Source organism: Ammodytes marinus (assembly GCF_949987685.1).
Source record: "Ammodytes marinus genome assembly, chromosome: 9".
Taxonomy (NCBI): Eukaryota; Metazoa; Chordata; class Actinopteri; order Uranoscopiformes; family Ammodytidae; genus Ammodytes; species Ammodytes marinus.
In genome coordinates this window covers 14,274,669-14,301,586 of record NC_137213.1, presented here as the reverse complement: position 1 = coordinate 14,301,586, position 26,918 = coordinate 14,274,669, and the positions used below count along the sequence as shown (strand labels likewise).

At 38.2% G+C, this 26,918-nt stretch overlaps 3 protein-coding genes across 3 annotated transcripts in view; 2 read left to right on the top strand and 1 right to left on the bottom strand.

The window, feature by feature from the left end:
* Positions 1 to 26,918, top strand: part of agap3 (ArfGAP with GTPase domain, ankyrin repeat and PH domain 3) — a 259,851-nt gene that overhangs the window by 212,691 nt on the left and 20,242 nt on the right. The window lies entirely within an intron of this gene.
* Positions 872 to 15,552, top strand: asic1c (acid-sensing (proton-gated) ion channel 1c; the record flags this gene model as incomplete). Its single annotated transcript, XM_080033794.1, has 11 exons — positions 872 to 1,519; positions 3,974 to 4,124; positions 4,667 to 4,794; positions 9,146 to 9,296; positions 9,390 to 9,446; positions 9,815 to 9,968; positions 10,204 to 10,295; positions 10,654 to 10,733; positions 11,622 to 11,693; positions 14,229 to 14,281; positions 15,447 to 15,552. The coding sequence occupies 11 exons, from the start codon at positions 872 to 874 to the stop codon at positions 15,523 to 15,525; spliced, it is 1,665 nt and encodes a 554-aa protein (XP_079889920.1). The 3' UTR covers positions 15,526 to 15,552.
* Positions 19,611 to 25,409, bottom strand: cdk5 (cyclin dependent kinase 5). The gene is made up of 12 exons (XM_080034885.1): positions 25,253 to 25,409; positions 24,844 to 24,932; positions 24,677 to 24,744; positions 24,515 to 24,575; positions 24,377 to 24,433; positions 24,167 to 24,262; positions 23,878 to 23,952; positions 23,023 to 23,119; positions 22,720 to 22,789; positions 22,485 to 22,545; positions 22,315 to 22,395; positions 19,611 to 22,127 (listed from the first exon to the last, which is right to left on the bottom strand). The coding sequence occupies exons 1-12, from the start codon at positions 25,287 to 25,289 to the stop codon at positions 22,041 to 22,043; spliced, it is 879 nt and encodes a 292-aa protein (XP_079891011.1). The 5' UTR covers positions 25,290 to 25,409; the 3' UTR covers positions 19,611 to 22,040.

Below are 26,918 nucleotides of genomic sequence, written 5' to 3'. Positions count from 1 at the left end.
GCATGTTGCGGAAATGTGGAAACACATTTAAAAGAGAATTTTTTTGTCTTTTTCTCCAACTACCTAGCTCCCTTCAGTTATCAATTATAGAGATATATTGATCAATAAGGATGCTGCAGAATGTTCAATGTTAAGTCGATTTTTCTGTGCGTTAATTTCTTTATCAGAATTAGTTCTAATTCGCCTCTATTGTAGGTCTACTTCATCACGGAGGAAAACAATTTAATCCACTGGCTCCACCTCACTCTCCATTCGACTGTAGAGAGCGTGTGTATGAAAGCAACAAGCCTTTTTTTCCTTCCTGCAGGCTGCAAGTCAACAGACTAAAGCCTCTCCTCAATCTGTGGAAAAAGGGAGGAGTTGGGTTCTGGGCAGCTACTGCACAAAGAGAAAGACCACCAAAATCGGCTAGTATTGTCTGGCACTGGAGAGGGACATGGAGGAGTGAAAGATCTGAGCAACAGGGGTAAGCCTCTCCGGATTTTCAAAGTGATTGCCTCTGGGAGTGAAGTCGTCGCTTACATCTGTAATTACCACCTCCATTTATCCATTGATGAAGGACTGCTGATGGTTACGCTGGATGGATTTTGTTAATGGGGTGATTCAGCTGTTTTTCTCATAAAGGAATCATTATGTAAATCAATGTTACCTCCCCTAAGGAGCACAGTTCCTTTGCTTCAGTATATCTTCACGGAAAATAATTGTCAAGCCTGACAGTGGGACAGCTGCACATTGGGACTCCATTCGCTACCTCCAATGTGTGAGACATAAACCTGGAGATGGAGAAAGCTGCTGTGTGTAAATTGGGGATGTCTGCTGTGGGCTACTAAGAAACAGCATTTGGTAAGGAAGTGCCTTGACTCAAGCAATTATGGTTGAAGCAGCGACATCTGAATCAATCACCCTGGGGCCACACAAACTGAAGGATGCCCAAGAGACCCCTCTCCGAAACCCTCCGGTGGAGTCCAGCTCACTTAAACCATCGTTAAAAGAGATCACAGTGAATTTCATAACGCGGACCAAGATTCACGGTTTGAAGTTTGTCTTTTCTCCGGACAAGTCAAAACCGCAGCGGGTCATCTGGATTATGGCCTTCTTTGTTTGTGTCAGTCTCCTGTTCACCTGGTCCTCGAATCGTATTTTTTACCTGATGTCCTACCCTGCCATCACTAAGATCTACATGGTGTGGGCTCACAACATGTCCTTCCCGGCTGTTACTTTATGTAATAAGAATGTGTTCCGCGTATCCACTCTGACCAGGGATGACCTGTATCACAGCGGTTACTGGATGGACCTCATGTATCCTAATCACACTGTTATGGAGAGGAGCATGTCCATCCTCAGAGACAGCCACAAGCAGGGTCTGCTTAGCCTGCTAGACTTCAACGACTACAGTCCGCCCCCTGGTTACCGCGTCAACACTACAGAGATGATGGGACGCCTCGGGCACCAGTTGGAGGACATGCTGCTGGAGTGCAGGTTTCGTGGGGAAACCTGCACCTACAAAAACTTCAGCACTGTATGTACAGAGAGAAATACGGGGTCTGTCAGGTGTGATATGAATGTTGTTTACAAGGTGTATTAATAATTCATGTAAGCAAGCATTCTCTCAGGGTGTTGTTAAGGTGTGGATGCTTTTAAAGCTGCAGTCAAGCTTGTCATATTTTTTCCACTCAAACATGACAGTGTTTACCTTATTAAATGTTATATCTTCAAAGAGCATCTCAGGGAAACAAATGTAGTGCTATCTTCATGTTGTGTCGGGGACAAAATGTCATGTAATTATCAGTGATTTTGCTATCTGCTTTCGATATCTCATTCATTTTTACTCACCATGGCGAGTACCCAATTGCTTCTCCGTGTTTTTCTTTATAACCTCTGACAACAATATTAAGGAAGAATAATTGTACCATTAATAATTCAGATGCCGTAAATCAGTACAAATTAAAATTTCAGCTTCTCTAATTGAACATCTGGAGGGCTTACCGAGTATATGGTCTTGTCTTAAAACTGCAGTTGAGTTTGCCATTTAAAACTTGAGACATGAGTCTACCAAACATTCATTTTTAAATATGCACTGAATGCTAGAGGAAGTGGATGGCATTTGCAAACCATATTCACACTTTCACGAATGGTAATAATTCTGTCAAATACTTTCCACTCAAACTGGCATCTTAGGACATCAGCTGAAAGCATTTTAAAGGCTAATGCAGAAACTTCTGCAGTGAAAAATATACATGCATGCAGAGATCTGAGCACCTAGAATCCACCATCCATCTTGGTGAAATGCAAAGTTCCTCACAGTACAAAATGTCAGCTGTCCACGGTGGCTTCCCTCTTTTGGACAAACCAGTACATAGCTTCGACCTCTTTGGAAACAGTATTGAAGGCCAACTTAAATCTAAATCAAAAAACAATGTTTTATTGTCACTTTGCAGACCTCAGGCGAGCAGCGGGAGAGGACCAATGTGCTCTCTTATCTGTCTGAGCTGCTTGTAAGTCTCTCTAAATCTGGACATGGACCACTGGCTTTGATCTCCTGAGATCAGCTTTGCCATGCCGGTTGAGTTTTTTTTGCCAGCAGCCCTCTATCCAAGACCTTACCACTTTGGGTAGTAAAAATCAAACATTAGATTATTTTCTTTTATCCCAGCAGCTGCAGTTTATTTTGTCAGGGACAGGGTTCTACAGTGAATTATGTATTCCTGTTGACTAAGTAAGAATATTTTATGAATATTAATGTGGGAAGTATGGCTCCTTGTAGCAAATATACATAAATGGTTTCATATGGAAGCAAAAAAGGTATTAGCAGTAGGAGTTTTATGATCAACTGAATAGCTAATTCTAGAAAGTAGTATAGTAAAAAGTATAATTGATGTTGAAATCACAAATAAAGCCAATTTGTTTCATTTGTGATATTGGCTTTAAAAAATCTTAATGTATGTGATTTTAATTATTCTTTTGTATTCTCTTGTTTCAACCATACTTTTATAATTATGAATTGGTATAAAACTAATATGCCAGCAGTTTCTAGAAGTTCTTAACACTGCAGGTTTCTACTTTGTTTTGAAATGCATGTGGTATAGGTATACTTGCTCCTCAGAGTGTGTGTGAAGTGATAATTCTACAGTATCATAGTCGTACCTCAAATTGATAGATGTATCTCGGATTTACTCAAGCTGTATTTAGAATGTTAAGCATTCTTGCTCTTTATCCAGACTCAGTAGTATCATTTAAAATGAAAAACAATAAAAATCATGATACAGTTTTATGAAATATATTCGCCCCAGGGCAGCTGTGGCTACTATCGTAGTTTACCACCACCGGTATGACTGTGTGTGAATGAATGGAACCTGGAACCCTGTAAGCGCTTTGAGTCCTTAGGGAATAAAGCGCTATATAAATCCTATCCATTATTATTATTGTCAGAGGATTCCAATCTCTGTGAAAATCCAACAATTTAAGCCAAAAAGCAAAAACTCAAAATAAATAATCCAAGTCAACTCGATTAATTAGATCAAAAAGATATTTGGTGCGAAGCTACTTTAGTGATCGCAACTCAGATGTTAACTACTCATGAGCTTTACTGGCACAAGCACAGTCTCTTCAGAAGTCAAGTCACACAAATGTCTTTTACAAACCTAAATTAGATTTTGTTTGTGTGTCCAGAGCCTCAGATATTTCTTATTTAATGGTGGCATAATACTACGTTCACTCTTGTTACATTGATTGATAGCTGCTGCTGCTAAAGAACGCTCATTAATTCCTCAAATCAGAGCCAGGTGCTGCAAGCTTGAGGTCGGTTCTGCTAATTCTCTCATGTTCCCAAAACCTCTGCAATGATTAGCTTTCCAGCACAATTACAAGCTTTCATGTTATACATCGCATACAAGTGCACATTTTACCACAACACAGAGGAAAAGGTTTGATTTTTCATTCACGCTCCTGTTATTTTTATGCTCCCCCCCTGCAGATTTACACACGCTACGGAAAATGCTACACGTTCAACTCGGGCTTAGATGGCAACCCTTTGTTGACCACGTTAAAAGGTGGCACGGGAAACGGCTTGGAGATCATGTTGGACATTCAGCAAGATGAATACCTGCCTGTTTGGGGAGAGACAGGTGAGTTTAGCTTTTTCTGACATTTACAGAAACCTTTAACTTGAATAACCCTTTTTTGAAAGTCTCTTAATTTGTTGGGTTACCCTGGAAATCCCAGTTCGTCCTCTAGCCCATCATCATTTCCAATAATTGTGGATGTATCACTTTAGATAACCAGATCCCAGGTCTGCTCAGTCAGTCACTGATAAATGCCTGCAGAATTTGTGACGGACAAAAGTGATGTTCTATCTAACTTGTTTGATAGCATATTATCTTAAACTGTTTCTCCATATCTCCACCTGACATCACGTCAATTAAATTGCATTCACCAATTTATGACAGACAACAAAGCCCCTGTACTCTACCTTCATAAAGTATACAGCATGCACTTAAGCTTGGGTTGTAAATATGTTTCAATAACCATCCACCACACTAACATTTAAGTGTCTTAGCTTTCAGCATGGGCCGAGGAGCATTAAGTATCAGTACCAGACCAAAAAAAAACGGGTTTCCACCGGAGACTGTACTTGTAGTTACATTTTTCTGGCGTGCTGTATCCACAGATGAGACCTCCTACGAAGCAGGCATCAAGGTTCAGATCCACAGCCAGGACGAGCCGCCCTTCATTGACCAACTGGGATTTGGTGTGGCCCCTGGTTTTCAAACTTTTGTGTCGTGTCAGCAGCAACTGGTACCTAATGTTTAGCCTCCTCCCCCTCCAAACCTCGACTTTCTTTTTGCTCTGCTTCATTCTGTGTTTTTTCCCCGAATCCTCGCCAGCCAGTGGCCATTACCTCTGCATCAGGGAGCCGGGAGCAAAATCAGATCATTGCTTTTACCTGCTGAGGGAAATGTGCAGTTAAGGTAGTAAATAAACACCCAGTGATTTTTGGGTAGAGAAATAATTAACTGAGAAATTATAGCAGCTAAGAAATATGGAGAAAGCAGGGACTTTGGTGATGATTGGATCCGAGCATACAAGAATACTCCGCTTATTTGAGCCAGAAGAACATCAGACTACACAGCAGGCAAAATATCTGGCAGCTCAGGGTGTTTGCTTTACTGAAGAAAACATGATAAGAGCTTATTTGAATACTGTGAAAACTGTCTCTTGAGGCGCATTCAAAGAGTAGGCAGAGTAAAACTTTAGGAATCAGAGAATGAACACAGATAGGGTTTGCAGTCTTTAATGATCAACCATTAACTCTTTATAAAAAACAATATCAAAGTGTTTGAAGAGAGAATTAATAATTTTCTTTATAATTAACATCCTTTCAATACGTTTTTTCTAGGAAGTAATGTTAAACACTATAAAAACATTTTTTTCCACTGAAATAACTGCTATAATGTAATCTTGGCAGCAGCAATTAGCCAACAATTTTTTTCTTAATGTTTCTGTGCAGGTACCACCTAGGAAAAAACCTTTAGATCAGCTGGTGTTGTAAAAACACTACTGCTTTTGTCCAAAGGGGCGGTTATAATAAACACAAACTGAAAGTTCCTTGGCGCCACTTTAAAGATTCCTAATAAAAAACTGACTTCTGAAGACATCTTGAAGGAAATATGTTAAAATCATCATGTTTGTGATGTTTAAATGCACTGGAAGAAAAATCCTGATGCATCTCTCATCATATTAGTTTAACTTTACCAACAGAAATGGAAGCAGAAAGTCCTGTGTCAGGGTTGTTGATGTAGAAAATCAGTCCTCAGATATTTTTTCACACTGCCGTCAGTGAAGGAGGAAAAGTAGATCAAAGTTAACCCTGCATTGATCGTAAAGCCTGAGTGCATGGTCATAATACCAAGCTCACATGGATTTCCTATTTAAATCTAATCCAAGTGTACAGCACTTATGTGATGTTGCCAAGAGAACACATTCAAATTGCTCTCTTTTGCTTTCACTGGAATAGCACAAAAGCCAAATCCTAGTCTTTTGATTTCCAAACAGAAACAGTATCAGAAATAGTGGGAACATCCTCCGGGAAAAATTTAAATACATGGAACGTAGCAAGAAAATGGTTGCGGGTTTTGAAATGATTACCTTTGAGATCAAGTGTATTCTTGTATTGTGCTGCAGGCTCATTAAAATGTCTACAACTTAATTAATCCCTGTGAAGTCTTGAAGTAATGGATGCTCCAGCAGTAAATTAAATTAATTATTTTCACAATTAATCAAGCATAACTTAAATGGTTTTGCTCCTAAAGTTAATGGTGTTGGTCAATTCATGAGCCGGAGCTAAATGATCAAATAACATCTTCCAACCTTGTTGTAGCAAAATAATATGGGATGTTTGAGACTGAATCTCCAAAAAACAGACACTTGGACACCACAAATATGACACATTTTATTATTTTTGGAAAGCAGTCTTGAATATGTAACATCTCTGTCTCACTCTCCATCTCTTTTTCTGTATAGGTGTTGTCAAATGCTCCCAAGTGTATCATCATTCAGCCATCTCAAACAAGGGAATCTGATCTATTATTACCATCTCATAGTTTCCGCCTGAAAGCGAAAGTGGATGGATAGCCATTTATAATCATGACACGAGCACCCACACTAGTGACAGCTTAAAGACATGTTTATGAACTAAAAGATGTGCCAAATTAATTAGACTGTCATTAAAGCCTGGCCGTCATTCATTTCAGTCAGTCTCCTACGAGTACAGTGACACTCTTTTCAGTGTAATAATGGACAGCTGGCTGAAGCAATGATGATGATTTTAAAGTATTTTATTTGTAATGCTTCTGTTGGAGGAATTTCATTTTTAACAGGAGCTAATGACTTGTGAGCTCAGAAAGCCATGAAGACTGCATCACCGAATCTTGGACTAGAATCATGCAATGGTTGAAACTGGACCGTGTCTTCACTTAAGCTCAAGTGGATGTAAGAAGAAAAATGGCTGAATGACAACCAACCAGTGAACCAAAGCTGCAAAGTCTTCACGCACCCCTGGGAGTTGTATTTGTCCCTTGCCTTGCTGTTGCTCTTAATTATTTTGATAATGATATGGGCTGTGTTCCCTCACCCCTCGCCCTAGATGAGACGTCCTATGAGGCCGGCATTAAGGTACAGCTTCACACTCAGTCAGAGCCTCCTTTCCTCCATGGGCTGGGCTTCGGGGTCGCCCCCGGCTTCCAAACGTTTGTTTGCACCCAAGAGCAGAGGGTAGCGTATGACTGTATGGGCTTGCTGCATGCCAGAAAGAATGTATTGTTAAAGAGTTACACACCCATCATCAAGTTCCATCACCTTTCTTCTGCTGGTCCCCCCCACCCACCCTGAGGAATGGTTCATTCTGCCTCGCCTCTGTGTGGCTGAAGCAACAACATCTGCAGTCCGTCCTTGTTGTCACCATCCTCTGTTTAATAGATATCAGTAGAGAGCAGCAGCGTATGGGTTTCATTTCAGCTATAAGCCATTCATCTGAGTCTGTATCTCCATCAAAGCGATTGTTTGGCTTTACCCTTTCAATACTATGTATGGTTTCGTTCACATAGGTTTTGCTTTTGTTTTGCTTTTATCAGTTGCTGGGGCGATCCACTAGACCGCTGCTTAATGTCACCTGGAGGGTACAGACACTGGGACTTATTAAGTATTAATACCCATGAGGACTCTGGTATCAATTTGAAGTCCAACATTTATTGCACAAGGGTTTTATTCCTGGTGTAACTCCAGTTTTGAGAGTCTTTGGGCTAGAAATGGAGTCCAATAAAGGATTAATCATATTCGCCAAGTCCACTCCTTCAATGAATTTCACTCTATCGCTGTCACTTCCTATCGACTAAATGACCATTAGATTGTCAGGCTTAGCCTGGTTAGAGCTGGCGGAAATGATTTGGAATCACAATGAGCTGTAATGTGACAATCGCAGCATCATTTTCCCTGTGAAATTTGTCAGGAAGAAGCCTTTGGCATTGATCGTTGGCTAGCTCCCACTGCAATTAGAAACTACTGCTCAAATGCCTGAGCAAGAACTGGTGGCCTTTATAAATAATTGGTTTAGTTTTAGTCATGAAAATAAGTAGTAGGCATGCATTACCATACATTACTGTAAACAAGACTTAAAGAAGAAACATTGTGACACACACACACACACACACACACACACACACACACACACACACACACACACACACACACACACACACACACACACACACACACACACACACACAGGGTGCATTGCTGCAGTTTTAAGATGACCACCATGGGTATAATGTTTAGGGTGAACCAAAACCCAAAATTCAGGCATTACATTTTCCTGAGTCATTAGTGGATTCATTTCAAATTCCCTGGGTTACTCCTGGACATAATGACCTGCTCTTCACCTTTTTAATGAGTTTTAGACTGACTTTACACAACATCCTCACTTCATTGTAAAATTCACAAGGCTATGCAGTCAGGGTAGTTTGGAAGTTTTGTAATTAACTCATGGGATTAGAATAAGAAAAATCTTAACGGTTAATCAACAGTAAAACCACTTGTATACGCTTCTGATGAGTTTATTCATTAGGATTTATTAAATAATTCAAACTGTACTATACAATAGGATCCACTGTTCTGTATTATGTTAAATTCAGTACTATTCATGTATTTGTTCATTCAAAAACTGTAAAATTGTTGATTGTTCTGTATTCAAGGTTGTAAAATGTGTGCATTGATTGTGGTGTCCTGTCTGAAACTACATATTTTAAAGTTTTCTATTAAGCTTGTCTCTATTCCCATGGTATTCTGCTTCTTACCCGGGACTTGAACTGCATCAGTAATGGTCTGCATGTTGTCTGCTTGCTGCTATACAGTACATGAGCAATAATGTTGGTCTGATTGGACATTTTGTGCCAATATCGTCACACGGCACATTTTCATTTAAATTATTATATTTTTTTCCCATGTATTTATGTTTTAATGTTTGAGACGTGTGCGTTGGGTTTTTGTCCGCTTGTTGTCTTGTTTTGTACTTTTTGGCCTGACATTTGTTATTCCTTGTAATCCTGACCTGTGCGTGATCAACTGAGGGGAACTGTGCTGTTTGCTCTTTCAGCTTCAGTACCTCCCTCCGCCTTGGGGAGATTGCAAGTCTACTCCCATAGATTCTGAATACTTCTCCACGTATAGCATCACCGCCTGCCGCATTGACTGTGAAACCCGGTACCTGCTGGAGAATTGCAACTGCAGGATGGTTCACATGCCTGGTATGATTTCACAAATACTTTACCCATTCAAAAATGTGGCAAATACTTGTGTTTTTTATGTAAATGATTTACCTTTTTTATTATTTCAAACAGGGACCTCAACAGTTTGCACGCCTGAGCAGTACAAAGACTGTGCTGACCCAGCTTTAGGTGAGCCCACACACTTCACTTGCACAAGTATGAAATGATAGTTTTATACTGTAGCTTTGCATTCATGTCTGAATTCAAATATTATTCAAAATATTCAAAATCAAATAATTGTTTATAAATTCCATTAGGGAGATTTTTGATCCGTCTTTGCCAAATACAGTATATCCCATATAGAGTTCTTTTCCCTCATCTGTGTTATAGCTTCAGTCATTATTTGCATTAATAGAAAGTGAACGATGGCAGCAAATCTAGACATTTTCTGTTGTGTGCAGAGATATTATTAGCAGAAACTGAGAGCCTGTGTGCGAAGGTTTGTTTGAATATGTGCAGTGATCACACTATTTTTAAACGACTTTGATCATTCACAGACTTTTTGGTAGAGAAAGACAACGATTACTGTGTCTGTGAGACCCCCTGCAACATGACTCGTTATGGCAAGGAGCTGTCCATGGTTAAGATCCCCAGTAAGGCATCTGCTAAATATCTGGCTAAGAAATTCAACAAAACTGAGCAATATATAGGGTAAGTATTATTTGGCAGCAGTCAGTTATTCAGTGCTCAGCTTTTTTTTGTCTGTTTTCTGCTGATGGATGGATGTATTGTTCTGTGGTGTAGCGTGACCTGGGTCTCCATCGTTCACCTTCAATGTAACAATAATGAAAGGGTGTTATTCAGGGAATGTTTCATTTGATGTAATATTATATCATTAGAAATAAACTGTATTGGGTATGCTCTTATCTGTCCTGTCTCTCTCCAGAGAAAATCTATTGGTCCTGGACATCTTCTTTGAAGCTCTGAATTATGAGAAGATTGAGCAAAAGAAGGCTTATGAAATTGCAGGCCTTCTAGGTAAGACTCTCACAGTTTTTGGGATCATTGTGACAGAAAGAATGTGGTTGACCTCTGTATCCGCACTCTCAGCGGGCCCCCACCTGCACATTTCACATCGTGTGTTCACGCCTGGTGCGTTGAGGTTTCCTCTTTGAACTTCTGAAGCAGACTGAACCACATTTTCATAATCTGATGCTCTTGCAAGGGCAGCCCGGTCGGGTCTGATGACAAGTAGGGGCTGGATGGACACTTTTGACAATTCTGCTCCGATTACTCTGAGAGATACCAAATGAGAAGTGACAGCTCAGGGAATGGTTTAACACACCATTGTTCAATTACTGTACCTGCCCATATCTGTTAATCTCTCTTCATCTAGGTGACATTGGAGGTCAGATGGGGCTGTTCATCGGAGCCAGTGTTTTAACAATACTGGAAATATTTGACTACCTATATGAGGTAAAGTGACAATTTTCACCAATTAAAATGGAAACAATAATTTAGTTTATTCTTGTCCCTGTGTATATATAGGCAAATAGTTAAAGCTATAGTGAGTTACTTCTGTTTCCCCCATGAGGATTTCTGAGTGTGTTCGCGCACGGGTTGTATACCTTCTGCTGTACGGCCAGGTTTTTTCTTAGCAGTAGAATCAACAACTGTAAAATGTAGTGGGTGTGTCTTGGGATTTTTCTGAGCTTCTGTGCAAATGTCAAGGGGTAACACCAGTTTGTTAACGCTGCCATACTGAGAAATGCAATGAGCGTTTTGTGCAGCTGTCAGGATAGGCTTAATCAACTTTGTATCAACTTGTTTGATGATGGCTTAATTGTAACCAACATTCATTTATATGAAAAAGTAATGCACTTTAGCTTTAAGTATAGGACTGTAATGCTCACTGAGTCTTGTATCAACACCAGGTCCAAAAAGTCAAAGATCAGTTCTAAATATTTCTCTACTTGGTTTGGAGCAGTACCTTATGTACTGTACTGTACTGTACCTAATACCTTGTTGCCTGATAACGGCTCCCTTTGATAAAATACCATAGAACCTCAAATAAAACCACAACTTTTAACTGTGGTTATTGTATGGGTGAAATAAACAAGATAACACCTGTTAATTACCTAGCTGCGGTGAACTGTTACCCATATGTTTATTCTTATTTAATGTACAGAGGTGAGGGAGGCATTAGTCATCTCATCTGACTCTCTGAACCAATATAAATAAGCATAATAAACCAAATTTACTTGATATAATGCTGTAAATGTACTGCTAATGTCTATTCTTAATGTCACTGACCATGAGTTATTCCATCATTGATTAACGGGTTTCTGATGTTTCTGCATTTAGGTGTTCAAGGATAAGGTTTTGGGCTACTTCATACGCAAGAAACGACCACAGCGGTGTCAGAGCGACAATCTGGTAATTTTTAGTCTCTCCGAATGCATTTGATTGAATGGAATGGAATGAATGTGGTGTGATATTTGTTGAGCTTTGGAACAACAACAAAACAGGCGGCTAATACTGGAAATGCTTTTGATAGACAGCACCAGAGAGAGAGAAAAAAGCAGAGCCATACCACAATGTGTCATCATTACCTTAATTTATTATGCAGAAAAAATGTATTGTGCTGGAAAGTATAGTCATTAATAATGGATGAAGATAGTTTTATCACAAAGTACGAATGCATAATTACTTCATCTAATATTTCGCCCATACGGTACTCTGTATTTACATGGGGAATATTATGGAAAAGCAGCACAAATTATTCTCTGTAATGACACAAATCTACAATAGTTTCACAGATGCAGATGAGTATTTACAAGGGGCCAACTGACTTTGTAAGCCCCTCTGTCCAAGCTGTTTTCAAGTGTTTTGCTACCCGAGTTGCCTTAAACTACAATGCATGGACAAGTAGAAGTGAGTCCCTTGTCTGACCTGCTGACGATTAACTTTTTTACTACGGCTCGTAAACTGCCCTTTAATGCAGAGGTTATAAACCCTTGATCCCACAAAACAACCACATTTCGATATTTATACAATGCACAGTAGCTTGTTTAATGTCACCGTTTAATCATGCTATTGCAGTTCACTTAGTGCAGGAAAAACTGCTTCTGTACTCGGGTGTTATCGCTTAGTGTATATGTGAGAGCGGAATAAAGAATGAGCATAAAGCAGAACAAGATTAAGAGGTCCGCAGATTTGTATTAACATTTCATGATCAACTCATTTTCTAAGCCTTCGAGGCAATAATAACTCATTTTAACATCAAAATGAAAACTAGAGTAATGTGAGGCATTTCTACCCTGCCCTAAATCACAGCATTTTGTCAAGCCCGGGGGTTTAACACACCGTGTCCAGAGGCAGCTCCACTTCTCCTGCATACTGTTATGTAAGCTTTATACAGAGCAGTCTAGGAATTATTTATAACTCAAATGCACCTTTTGAGTATCAGTAATCTTCAAAGCAAATGTTACTGAATCAAGCCAAACCAAAAGATGCAAAGGCAGGTTTTAGTGGCTGCAGTGGTAGAACCATGATTATTCTCACTGTGCAGAGAAAAATACTTCCGATTATTATTTTCAGTTCTCACCTGGATGGAATGTTAGCAGCACAAAGCGAGTATCTACTCCGATAGCAAATAAAGGAGTCCCGCATGGAAGTTACTTGGGTCAACTTTATTTTCAGATTATTGTCTCTAAATGTTTATTTAGTTATGTACCGGTATCTGGACAACTTAATAAGTATATAGCAGAAGTAGATCTTAACGACTTACTACTTTACACGTTGAGCTACATGCTATAAAAAAAAATTGAAAAAAGGAGCATAGCTTTAAGTTCAAACAATAATTCTTATTCTCAAAAATGACATCACAAATCACTGTTTTGTCAAATTCTCAAAAAAGAACCTCAATTTCCTTTCAATACAAATAGAACAATTTAAAAAAAACACGCTTTAGTAACCAATGACTTAATCTTCATGGGGACCCCTGGTCATGTCTCAAGTCAAAATAAGACACTAATCCAGCAGCTCACTGTGGGGGTGGAAGCACTGACAAATCTTTTCTGGTGCAGTGTTAATCAAAAGCATTTAGTGGGTTTAGTTTATTTTTGTCCCTGAGGATATTGTATCTACCACTGTGCATCCAGCCCTCTTGGCAGACTCTTTGAAATGCAAGGTCTTGTTCTTTGTGTGTCACACAAGCCCAATACTTTTTTCATAACCCGCAATTCGACATCAAACAGAAAAACATAATTTTTCTTTCATTTGGTAAAGAAAAAAAGCCATGGGTTTGTCTCTTTGCATGTGGATTGTGTTTTTTGCATGCTCAGCTGCCTTGAGTTCAGGATTTGGTGTGTGGGCTGATATGGAAGAAAAGATGATTAAAAAAAAGTTGTTTATTCTGTTTTGTAGCAGTGGAGATATTTTTTTCATTTAAGCAAACTTAATTGTGAAGGAGGTTATTTTAGTCAGTCTGTGTTAGTAGAAGAAGCATTTATTTAACTGGCTGATATTAACAGCATGTGCTTTTACTGGAGCTTTACATAGTGAGATATTTACTGTTTTCTTCCTCTTTCATGTCATATATTATTTTGCTTGCAATAAACCATCCTTTTGTACCTTCTTCCTCTCATATTCAATAACCGTTTTTCAACTAGTCCATTGTCACATCTCCCCTCAAACAAACCCAACAATAAAGTCATACATTTAAAGGTTGACTTACATTCCTTTCAATGACCGTCAACACTGCTGGAGGAGAGTTATTTCCTCTGCCTTTGAGAGAGAAAAAAAAGATTGTATTTTTAAACTTCAATATTTAATTACAGCATATCGCTGAGGGGTAAAGACGCTCACTTGCCGTATTCCCTCGCAAGTTTATTAGCAGCATTTGCATTGTGTTTTTATTTTCATTTCAGTCACCCTCACCCATCTTTCTTTTCATCATGTCTATTCCAGGAGTTTCCAGAGAACCCAACCAGCCCTGGTGTCACGCCTAATCATGCCCCCAGGTAGCACACCCCATTGATAAAAGACTCTCCCTGCCATGCTGTCCCTCTCTTTCATACATACTCGAGACCATCTCATTTATCATTTCCTAGGTGGCTACAAATGACTTAGTTGGCTTCAGTAGACGGTTAACTACAAAAGAAAAAGGCTGATTATGCAGCTGCAGAGAGCGTTTCAATATCTGCCATCATGTTAGGAAAGGTTAGTTTAGTGTGTTTCTGTGTTTATCGGCTCCACAGAAGACACGAGTTGGTTGGATTCTCCAGGTGCACAACGATTTATTCTCTGCACTATGCAATACTTTCTCCTTTCGCTGAATAATGATGCTTTATTCCCCATAGGAAAAAGCCAAGTGCTCCTGTGAAAACAAATTACGTGTTTATTGAATTGTCGTACAAAAAGATGAACCCCGTGAGATCTGATTGTTTCACACAGAGGGCCATTTAGAGGCAATGCAGTCGAGGCTCAAGCCAGATAACATCACTAGATGCATTGCTTTGTGATGTTATCACAGGTCTGCATGCAGTGAGTTTGCACAAAATATAAATGGTTCCTTTGTCTGCTGGAATAGCCATTTTTGCCAACGGGTTGTTATCCACAACAGTTATCTATCTACTAAGCGAGCACCTCTGCACATGCAGGCAGACATATGTGCCTGATTCCACTTCGAAATTATAACAATTTCACATGCTAGTGTAAAAACAGGACTTAAAATCTGCTGTTTTTCTTTCTCTTCTCCCTCCTTTCATTCATCTCTTCCCCACCTTCCTCCATGATTTCCTGTTAAACTCTCTTTTCACTTACTGTGAACATATGCGATGTGGCTGGTCTTGGAACTTCCCAATCTGTTTTCATTACCTCATCACTGTCCACCTATGTTTGTGTCATTCATTGTCCTCGATTATATATCATTTGTGTGGTGTGTAAATAATGATCAACCTCTTTTTTTTTTCGTCTTTGGTTTTTGCACAATTTTCCTTCACCACATACATACATTTTATTTGTATTTTTTTTAACATTTTACTCACGCCTGTCCACTGTTTCCGACGCTCCCATTTTACCTGTGGGCTCATTTCTTTCCTTCATCATCACCATCACTCCCTTCATCGCCCCTCCCTTAACCCGGTTGAATTCGTCTTCCCTCCTTCCCTTCCCTCTGTTTTGCAGAGCACCTGTGACACCCTCCGGAGTCACTCGGACAGTCTCGGATTCACGCCGAACATGTTACCTCGTCACCCGACTCTAGGCAACTTTGAGGAGTTTGCCTGTTGACACCATAACGTAGGGGTGTGGGGGGGGGGGGGGGGTGTGGGGTGGGAGGGGGGAGTTTGGGAAGGGACATCCGGGGACTCGACAGCAAACTGTGAAAATAATGTATGTATTTAACCGAAAAAATGGTTGAGCCGTATAACTCAAAAAACATATAGTATAGTTTATCAATGCCTGAATAGAAATAGAGTACTATCATCAGAAGAAGAAGAAAAGAGACCACTTCCAAAACAGAACTCAGGTTTAAGTGCCATGTCAAGGCATCAGTGTTGATTTATTCATGTTTCATTTTGTGGGTTTAGTTTTTTTTCCTCACGCGGTCACTTTAGGGTATACAATCAGTAAAGTTAAATGTGTCGGAAAAAAGGTTTTCTGACCTGTGTTGAACTGAGTTACATAACACTGTTGTGATAGTTTTGCTGTACATCAATCCAAAAAGAAAAGAAAAAGAATACATGTGGATTAGTATGTGTAGCATTGCAGTTTCTGATTATTGTAACGTCTCCGGCATCTAACCAATGCTGTATTGAGTGACCTTATACTTGTCACTAGTTTGGACAGGAGAGCCTTTTATTTTTAAATATATATATTTAAATCTGCTCTACTTTAATGAGCTAATTGCTCGTTTAAAAAAAAACACTAGACAAGTGTTTAATGTTGCCTTTTGCTACAATGAGGCTTTGAATTGACTCATTATTTAGACAACTGTGCTTATTCAATTAAAAAAGATCAACAGAAGAGGGAACTTGATTATTTGTACATGTTCAAGCGTCTAGTTTTGTTACACTTGGACAACAGAAGCTACTGAATTGGGTGGTTTTAATCACTTTTTACATACAGAAGGGATGAAAAAGAGCCAGGAGGCCTCAAAAGGCAGTTGATTGTATCTTTGTATCTCTATATAGCTGACATTTCAGTTGTCATTGTTCACCCATTTTATGAATAGCATTGCTATGCTGACTGTCATAGCAAACAACAACCCTATTTAGATATTTTTCTTTCCCTTTTTCACAATTTATTTATTTTACTGTGTCTTAAAGGCGTTCATCAGCACAATCTCCTATGATAGTAATCTATTCTCTATGGAACATAAGAGTTTAAAAGGCTTGTTGGTGGCATTCTTCACCTAAAACATGTATATAGCCACAATCAAATGCCATAGAAAAAGTCTATACTGCTCATAATTTAATATTATATATAATATATAATAATATACAATATCTATTATATATAGAGAGAGACAGTAAGAAAAAAAATGCTTCATTTGTCTGTTATACCGGAAGGAATTCGGACTTCCTATCTCAAGTGGACCATAAGTGTCTTTTGAGTTTCTGGTGATTATAATGTGACAGACTTGTAGACTTTATTAGATACAAAAGAATTGCCTCAAAACATCAAAACCACCAAGCACCTCAGCCCATTCAGTTCAGTTCAGTTCATTTAATACGGAAATGCATTGTTCAATTTTACCATTGTTTCCTTTTTTTATTATTATACCTATTATTATTCCAAAACATGTAATAAGTCACAAATAGGAGTTTGTGATGTATAAATGATCAAGTATAATAAACTCTATATTTACCCATCTTACTCACGTACAAAACTTTTCTTCTTATCTTTGTGTGAGTCTACTTCTTCTATTGTTATGTTCGCTTGACATCTACAGTTATGGATTTGTAGGTACACTTACATATCCTCAATATAAATGCTTAGCTGGAATTTCAGAGTTTTTTTAAAACGTGAAACTTTCAAGTATATTGCAAATCAAGTAAGTGGTGTTCATGACACTGTAGCGTTATTATTCTGTCTGTTGTATGAGTATAAGATGACTGTTGATGTGAAGCACAAACCTTTTGGAGAGCAGCCATCATTTGAAAGCCAATGACTGGACATCTATTGTTGTGAATGCCATTTTATGGTTTAAAACAAACACACTGTTACACATGTCTACTGTTCAAGCATTAACAGAAAGTGAGAGTGTTATCCTGAGAGGAGCCGGAGATCACCTTGTGATGAGACTTTATCCAAATGGAGATATTTATTTATTTATATATCTTTCAGGAAACAAACGAAAAGTTGAATATGTGGTGTTTTGTCATGAGCAATAAGTGCAAAGATTTAGATACAACTGTTATCAGATTAATGTTTTTAAAAAAAGAAGATGATTTGGGATCATGACATATTCAATAGCTGAAATGGATGTTAACAGCTGTAGACTGACAGCTGCCAACTGCAACACAGATGAATATGACATGACTATTGTATATTTAACCATTATTATCCAAATAAAGGGACACAAATACCAATTCATGTTACACAATGACGCTATTCTAATGATGCGGCATTGCCATGGTGATTTGTGAGTGTGTGTGTTTGTGTGTGTGAGTCATGTTATCGGGTTCAAAAGTATAAAGATGACCCAGCATTTACCGCAGACTGTGGATGAAAGATTTGTTTAAAATGTCCTGGGTCTTTACCTCTCTGCCCCCACCCCCTGCCTTACTACCTGTCAACAGCAGAGTGAATGAATTGGCAGACACTACAACAACCTGATTGTGCTCATTAAATAGTCCTCAATTGATATTTACCGCATAGCTATGGTCAGGTAAAAAACAGTAATCTATATATTTCTGTCACTCAACACCCTAGAATTTAACTATTTAGTTCTCATGATGACTAATAGTTTAGGGGTGTTAGGATGGCATAGAGGTGGCCGACCAGTAACCATAAGGTCGCTGGTTCGATCCCCGGCACCGGACAGGAGGTTGTTAGTTGTAAAACTAGTAGTGGCTGGTATTACGTCTACGGTGCCTACCATCTCTACCATTGTGTCCTTGAGCAAGGCACTTAACCCCAAAACTGCTCCAGGGGCGCTATACTACAGCTGACCCTGCACTCTGACCCCTCAGAAGTGTGGTAACTTGAGAGGGGAGATGCGGAAAGACAAATTTCAATGTAACCATTGACTATGAACCAATAAAGTAACTTAACTTTATGTAACATCACCCAATTCCTTCCCTGCATGACCATTGTGTATTCCAATTATCTCTGGTCTCTTTATGTAATCTTAGCCATGGTATTCCCTTTGTATGGTCCAAAATTTATTTTTGGAGCCAGATTAATCAAAATGATGTTCTCTACAACATGTGATACGTCTTGAAACGTTTTAATAAAACAATCTAATATATATTTTAAAAAGATCCTCCTAAAACCAGGCTTGGGATCTTGCAATACTTGACAAAAGGAAGATGTGCTGTCGTGAAAATGTTTAATATAATTTCTCTGGATAAAAAAAAATATATATGTGGCTTGAAGTGAAACTGAAATGTGCCTTCAACGCTGGTTCTTACAGGTAACATCAAGATTATCATGTGCTCAAAACATCTGGGGAACTGAACTTGCTTCATCTGGCTCTACTTGCTTTATGTGCATTTTACTGTAGATATGTGATTTTAACTCTGAACTGTACATTAAAAAGTTAAACTACACTTATCTATGTGTAACGTAGTCAGTATTAAACTGTCATGAGCATTTAAATTACGTTGCTACCAAATCCAACTTTTTGAAATCCAACTGTTTGCCAACTTAAATGGCCCTGAAAACCTATTCTGTCTATAACGCCTTCTCACAGCCAGCACTGGGATCTTACACAATCACAAATGTATCTGTTTGGGTTATTTGACATGACATTTAGTCAAAGGTGGGCAGGGCTCAGCTGGAACAAGGTGATGTCACAAACACCCATCAGAATTTTGCAACATTCTCTTAATACCTCAAATAGTTTATTCCAATCCTCAATTGTATTGGTCTTAATTTTATTTAACATTGTGGAGAAAAACTGTTAAATTAATGGAGTGATAAATGTCAAGAATTAATTTTATTTTTTTATTGTATAAGAATTAATTTTTAATCTCAAATGTTTATGCCAACATGAATGAGAAAGGTCCTTATAGTTTATCACAAAAAAGGGGGATTTAAAAATCTACATTTCCATGACCACTGGGCAAACAAGTTTAGTCAACTACTGCTTTACAAGGTCAAGAATGAACTTTCAATCCCAGAAGCACACGTGTATTTGCGTCCACTTTACTGAATATTGAGTGTTATCAGATGAAATTTACAAATAAGGAAAAACTGACATCCATCTCAAGCTCTACCGATGAAAGCAAAGATACTAGCAAAGTGCAAAATCCACTCTTCATTCAAAATTTAAGCTACATATGAAATGATTCTACAGCAGTTTTTCTAAAATATCCTATCATCATGGGATTATGAAATACTGAAAGTAAATTATTTTTTTCATTATAACTTAATCCACACAAACACACAACACCTTGACACATTTTAAATCCTACAAAGCATCAGCTAAACGTGTAGACCATTAAATCATTCAAAAGGAGAGTTTTGTACCAAACCAAGTTGTTACATTAAAAAAGAAAATGCAAAACACAAGCAGACATTCCATAATTAATAAATACATGCATCCATTGTCTCTTCTCACATGAGCAAAAGTGAAAAATAGATCTATTTCACTATTAAACACAGCTACTTCAAACACATCTCATTATGTAGGCTTTTATGGGATGAGTAGCATTGTAACAATCTGGAGTAAAATAACACTGCAAGCTGTTAACCTTGTTAATATGATATGTAACCAACATGGAAACAGCAAATGATGCAAAACAATCATTGTATGAAATGAAAATACAGATTATCGGTGGATTATCTGGATTTCTTTATCTCTAATTTGACTCTTAACAAAGCATTTCAGAAAAGGTAAGACATTGGATAATAATAGTGATAACAAAGATATCAAAAGAAGAATTATGCGTCACATAATGGTCCACTAGTCATTAACATATATATATATTTATATTGGCCCATTTATTGATAACCGGCTATAATCCTGGATGTCAGTGTTCAACATATTCAGTAAAATTGATAATTAAACCGTTTTAAAATAAAACAAAGTGCACAAATGGGGGAAGTAAAAAGACTGAAAAAAAAATATATATAAATAAGCTCCCCATGCTAATACACAATCTTGTCATAGGTAATGGGACAAAGCGTTGTACTGCTGGTTTGTGAAACATCATTGATAATCTGTTCGGTTCTGAATTGTCTATATAAATAAGAAAACTAACAGGTCTGTATTTCTAGGGATGTTTCCAGGTAATTTGGTGCTAATTACTGGCGAGATAGAGACGGTGCATAATTAATATGCTTGTGATTAATCTTCTCTTATTAGCAGCTGGTGAAACCTCAAGTCTTTTAAATCTTTACTTCACACAGATCAAATGAAAATCAAAAATGTGTATTGCATGACAAAAACCAAACAACATAGTATACACAGAGAATAACATTTCCAATATTAAGTGAATAATGTATTTATATTTACTCTGGTTTAATTGGATGTTCTTTCTGTGGTATACATTAGTACCAAATGAAATTTGATGATTTCTATATTCCTGGGAAATTTGTTGGAAAAGACAGACTTCCAAAATAAAGCGTTACAAAAACGACATTCAATACTAAAAGAATAACTTATTGACTTTAAGTCTTGCCAATGTTCAAATGTATAGCCCGCTTTTGATTCTTACTAAAACTGACTAAATAAATCAATTTAATTTAAAAAACTGAGAGCAAATCAAAACGTTAGCATTAGCCGCCCCCAGGAATCTGTGGTCTCCACTAAAGCCAATACACATTATTGATATTAACTTATCACAGATGTGTCAGTACCAGCATGTATTGATGCTGATAAGTAACAACAAACTGCAGTACAGAAATATATGTTCAAAAGCAATTGGAAAGGTTTCACCATTCTTTTAATAACACAATTTCAGTGGTACTTATCAAAAATGCTTTTTCATGTATCGTGTTTATATAGAAACCTATATATTAGCTAATTTCATTATCAATTTTGCCACTGGCATAAACTCTTGTATCGGTCTGGCTACAGTCAAGATTTTAATTAATATAAGTGAATTTGCAAAACCGCCTCGAAACACATAACATAGGAACAGAAACCATATTTTTTTAGAAAGGCTATATGGGAACATATTTAATTGTTTAGTCTCCAGAATGAATGAGAGGACCACAGATTCAAAGAGGCCTTTTCCTCATTCATGAAAAACTATTTAAAAGTCAAAACGACACATGTACATTTTTTGGTGTTTTGGAGCTGAGGGGCTTGATGTTGAAAACCATTTTCACAGGTATATAATGTATTCGATGCTACAAATATAGTGCAACCTCCCAAATCAGTGCTCGTGAAATGGGAGGCATATGTACCAAAATTAAACAGGCTTGTCACTTAAAAAAAAAAACTAAAAAAACTAAAACCTTTTTAGAGCCACTTTGTTCCACACAGAGGAACAGCAGAATTAAAGCAGGGGAGAGTTTGAAAACCAGTGAGGGATTTGCCTTGTTTGGAACGGTCGTAATGACCCAGAGGAGTGAAGGACGATTGATGTTGGCAGCTGAGGTTTTTTAGGGTGGGCAGAAATCAGCAAAGTACGGGTGCTGCAGGGCCTCTTCTGCAGAGATCCGCTGGACCGGATTACATTTCAACAGGTTCTGGGTGAGATCAAAGGAAACACTAAATAAGTGAGGAGCAATATCACACTTCTTGCAAGTAAAACGTGTGGGTTATTTCAGGTAAAAGTACCACATGTTAAAATGTGTTTATATATTTGAGGACAAGCCAAGCTTTACTGCAGACGTTTTCTTTATAAAATAAAAAGCAAACTGGAAGTGAAAGTACCTGGAGTAGATCCCGTCCTGTGCTACTTAGTTTGGGGACCACATTCACCAGTGAAGTTGTGGCTGGATACATGGGGTATGGCTGCAGGTTGAAAAAAATAAAATAATGATTTACAGTGTATTCTCCTAGCCACTGTGGGTGTTGCAAAATAAATGGCATCAATAATTTACCTTGTAATCGGGGAGTTTCGTCATTGTCTGCCACTGTTCTTCAGTCGGTGTACCCAACAATGTACGAAGTGGTTAAAGAAAACAACTTCTTGCACCAATGAGGTGTGCCCAACTTGGTCAGACTTACTTGTTTGCAAATCATTGATCACTAGTGATAACTAACAAGCAGAACAACTATCTACCTGCTTCTGTACAACCATCAATACAATACAAAAGATGGTTAAAAAAAGGATATCTGAAGATTCTTTTCAACTGGTCGTCCACATCGTTCCCAGGGAATAAAGGCCGTCCTGCATTCGCCAGCTCTGAATGGGAAATGGATTTAAAATGAAAACAACTGTTAAATATAAACATATAGATACTGTAAGTTAAAATAATGTAACGCAAATTGTAGAGTTGAATAAAATTCCAAATCCACCCTACACTTCAAATTGATATACGTATTCAATCCATAGTCATACTAGTAGGCAACGGGACACAGTTGGATAGATAAGAAAAACACTTATATCCTCATCAATGTCAACACCCAAAAACTAACCTGCGAATATGCATCCAGCGGACCACATGTCAATAGAGGTAGAATAAAGTTTAGCACCAAACAGCACATCAGGGGGCCGGTACCACAATGTCACCACCTACATACAAACCAGAGTAAAGCGTAAGAATAAACAGATTATAGCAGCCATACACGCCTATTCTCTGGGGTTGGGGTTGTTTTGTACAAAAACTGACTTCACAAAAGGAAGAGATTTTGCAGCAATTTCAATTAACCATCTGTTTTCTATTGTGCCTACAGTACTTGATATTTTAACAACCTGCTGCTTTAATGTATTATAGAACATATATTTCCCCCCAGAGAGAACGTGTGGGCTGACTGAATGCAATTGGAAGTGTTCATGTTCCAGCTTCATTTAGTCTTTATTTCGAATAAAAAATAAAAAAAGCAAGTATGACACATCATACAAATACAAAAAGTGTCATAAACAATATTTATAAAATAAATGTAGTGTCTGTTCGAAAAGGAGTGAGAGGATGCCGAAGCTTATGTATTCCGACCCCTTATTCAACTGCTCTTAATTATCATAATGCACATTCAAATTATTTATATTTATACAATACTCTGATATTTAGAAAATGTGTGAAGCCTTATAAAAAACAAAAAAATATTGGAAATAAGTCATGGGGGAACATTGGACAAGTGTGTTGCAGGAATTACTAATATCATCATACAAGTGTTAATGTATGTATCAAAGGGTTAAATTGAGCATTTATTAAGTGCCCTAGAGGAGATTCCAAATATTATACATATAGGCCTATGTATGCCGGTTACATATTTTAAAATGGAAGAATAGTCAGTCATTAGAATCAGCTGTGTTAATGAATTGTAACTTACCTCTGCTGAGTAACACCTCACAGGAATGCCAAAGGCTCGAGCCAACCCAAAGTCAGCCAGCTTCAACTCTCCATTCTAGAGCAAGAGACACAAGTTACCAAATCTTCCCCAGATGTTTTAGCTACACGTTTTATAAATACCTTTACTGATTTAAAGTCTGCGTTATTTGCCTTCCTCTTGGTTTTTAACATTACAGACATATTAAAACAGAGCTAAATGATTTTCTCATACAGTTAAAAAAAATGTGGCCACCTTCAAGTCAAAGTCCAAGTACACTTCAAACACTCACTCTGTTAATGAGGAGATTCTGCGGCTTCAGGTCTCTATGAAGAACGTTACGACTGTGACAGAAAGCCAGACCTTTCAACAGCTGGTACATGAATGACTGTGTATGAGAGAGAGAGAGACAAAACAATATTAATGCCGCTCAGGTTTCACAAAATTGTAACTGTTATACTGATGACATTCAAGGATCATCCAGGATGTTTACTCTCCTCACCTTAACAGTTTCAGGATCTAGATCCCCATTGCAGCTGTCAAAATACTTCTTCAAATCCTGCAGGCGATAGGACGACCCATAGTTAGCCTCAGAAGGTAGACATTTTGAAAAAAATACTGTAGCTGTGTAAGATCTTACCTGATCACAATATTCAAAAACCAAGGTTAACTTCTTGTCACTGTGCAAAACATCATGTAGCCTAGAGAAGACAGGACAGATTAGAGTTGATGTTTGTGAGTGAAAACGCTACTTATAATTCCCACACAAAAAAGTTAACTTGACTCTATGCAGCAGACTGACCTGACAATGTTTTTATGCTTTAGCTCCTTCAGAAGGCAGATTTCTCTCAGAGCAGAACTTGGCACCCCCTAGAAGAAATGACACCCAAATGGGTTAGCATCAGCCTGCTAACCACTTGCTAGCAAACGATTAAATGAAAATTATAATACTATTTTCCGAAGACTCACCTCGTCATCGTCGTCCAGTCTAACCCTTTTCAACGCCACAATTTCGTGGGTTTCTCTGTTTTTAGCCTTAAAAACTGTCCCGTACGTACCTGTGGAGGATATACTATTAATAAAATAAGTTATGGCATTTATGAATAGGACAGCAACACCAGCTAGCTACCTACCTAGCATGCGTTAATATCGTCAAAGCTAGCAGGCAGATATTTCTGACAGGTCTTGTCACCGACACATACAAGTGTAAGTAAAGACTGTACACACAGTTTTGCATTTTGTTCACAAGGGAGGTATTTAACGCAAGCACAAAGCTCACAATCTGGATAACGCAAGCTAGCTCTGCACCTACAAGAATGCTAATTTAGCAAACCAGACGAGCTAATATTAACTTTAGAAAAAAGAGTATGAAACTTACCCTCCCCGATTTTTTCAAGCTTTTCATATTTCTGCATGTTTGGCCACTGAAGCCAGCCTTGAAAGCACTAGCAAACTAGGAAATGGTTAAAGCCCCAAATGGGGGGTGGGTTGATAATGTTGTGATAGCTAGCGTTAGCTCACAGCTAACTGCACTTTACGGCTACTGCTCGGTCTACACAGCAAAGCTCGTCTAGTTGGTCATCTAGAGGCCAATACATGAACTGCAAAGACTCTTGAAACCTAGACCAGAGATCATGCCAGAGATCCCCATAACAGCAACAGCAGTCATTATTTGAATACATTTAAAATAAAGGATAAAATGACTGTGTACAAAGAAGTTAAAACCCTATGATTTCCAAGTAGGCTAGCAGATTCTCAGATTCAATAGATTCAACTTGACCCACATACTCTAGCAGGGTTCCTTCCTACTGTTCAATGCAAATTAGATTCAAGATTTATTTTCAATCCCAGTCAGAATTAAATGAAAGACCCATTTTGAAGATAACAACCTTTTAAAAATGTTAAATTGCAACAACATTAAAACATATCCCTTTTCATAGGCTTTTAATACCAATTAATACCACATTATTAATTTTAAATATAATCTCTCAACCTACAGATAGACAGCTAAGAAGCTGTCAAGATTTATATTTATAAGCACAAGCGGCCTAATTTTTCTGTGTAAGGATCTAAATACTTTTTTAAAGAGATACAAAGCTTATCTTTTGAATTGTCCCTTTTGGTAAATGAGCCCATAAATAATACAGGTAAGCCAAAATAGCAGTTCCACCCCAGCCTTCATGTGAAACTCGAAAAATTAGAATATCGTGCAAAAGGTCATTTATTTCAGTAATTCAACTTTATAGGTGAAAATAATATCTTATACAGAAGACTCATTACATACAAAGTGAGATATGTGAAGCCTTTTTTTGCCATATGTACTAAGTACTTGGTTTGGGCCCCTTTTGCATGAATTATTGCCTAAATGCAGCGTGGCATGGATGCTATCAGCCTGTGGCACTGCTGAGGTGTTATGGAAGCCCAGGTTGCTTTGATGTGGCCTTCAGCTCATCTGTATTGTTGGGTCTGGTGTGTATCATCTTCCTCTTGACAATAGTCCATAGTTTCTCTATGGAGTTCAGGTCAGGAGAGTTGTCTGGCCATTCATGCAGAGTAATACCATGGTCAGTCAACCAGTTACCAGTGGTTTATGGTACCGTGGGCAGGTGCCAAGTCTAGCTGGAAATAGAAATGGTCATCTCCATAAAGCTTGTCAACAGACAGAAGCATGAAGTGCTCTAAAATCTTCTGGTAGATGGCTGTGGTGACTTTGGACTTGATAACACAGTGGACCAACAGCAGCAGATGACATGATACCTCAAATCACTCATCACTGATCCAAATTAAATGTTGCGTTTCATTTGGAAATCAAGGTTCCACAGTCTAGAGGAAGAGTGGAGGGGCACAAAATCCAAGGGGCTTGAAGACCACTGTCAAGTTTCAACAGTCAGTGATGATTTGAGGCACCATGTCATCTGATGGTGTTGGTCCAGTGTGTTATCAAGTCCAAAGTCACCACAGCTGTCTACCAGGAGATTTTAGAGCACTTCATGCTTCTGTCTGTTGACAAGCTTTATGGAGATGCTGAATTACTTTTTCCAGCA

Bases quoted from the DNA above. Each gene is read 5' to 3' on its own strand.
- cdk5 (XM_080034885.1), bottom strand. From the start codon at position 25,289: ATGCAGAAATATGAAAAGCTTGAAAAAATCGGGGAGG. The intron at 24,576-24,676 runs GTCAGTCTGCTG...TGTCTTCTCTAG, and splicing joins AAGCATAAAAACATTGTCAG to GCTACATGATGTTTTGCACA. The intron at 22,790-23,022 runs GTTAGTTTTTGG...TTTCCCATTCAG, and splicing joins CGCTGGATGCATATTCGCAG to AGCTGGCGAATGCAGGACGG.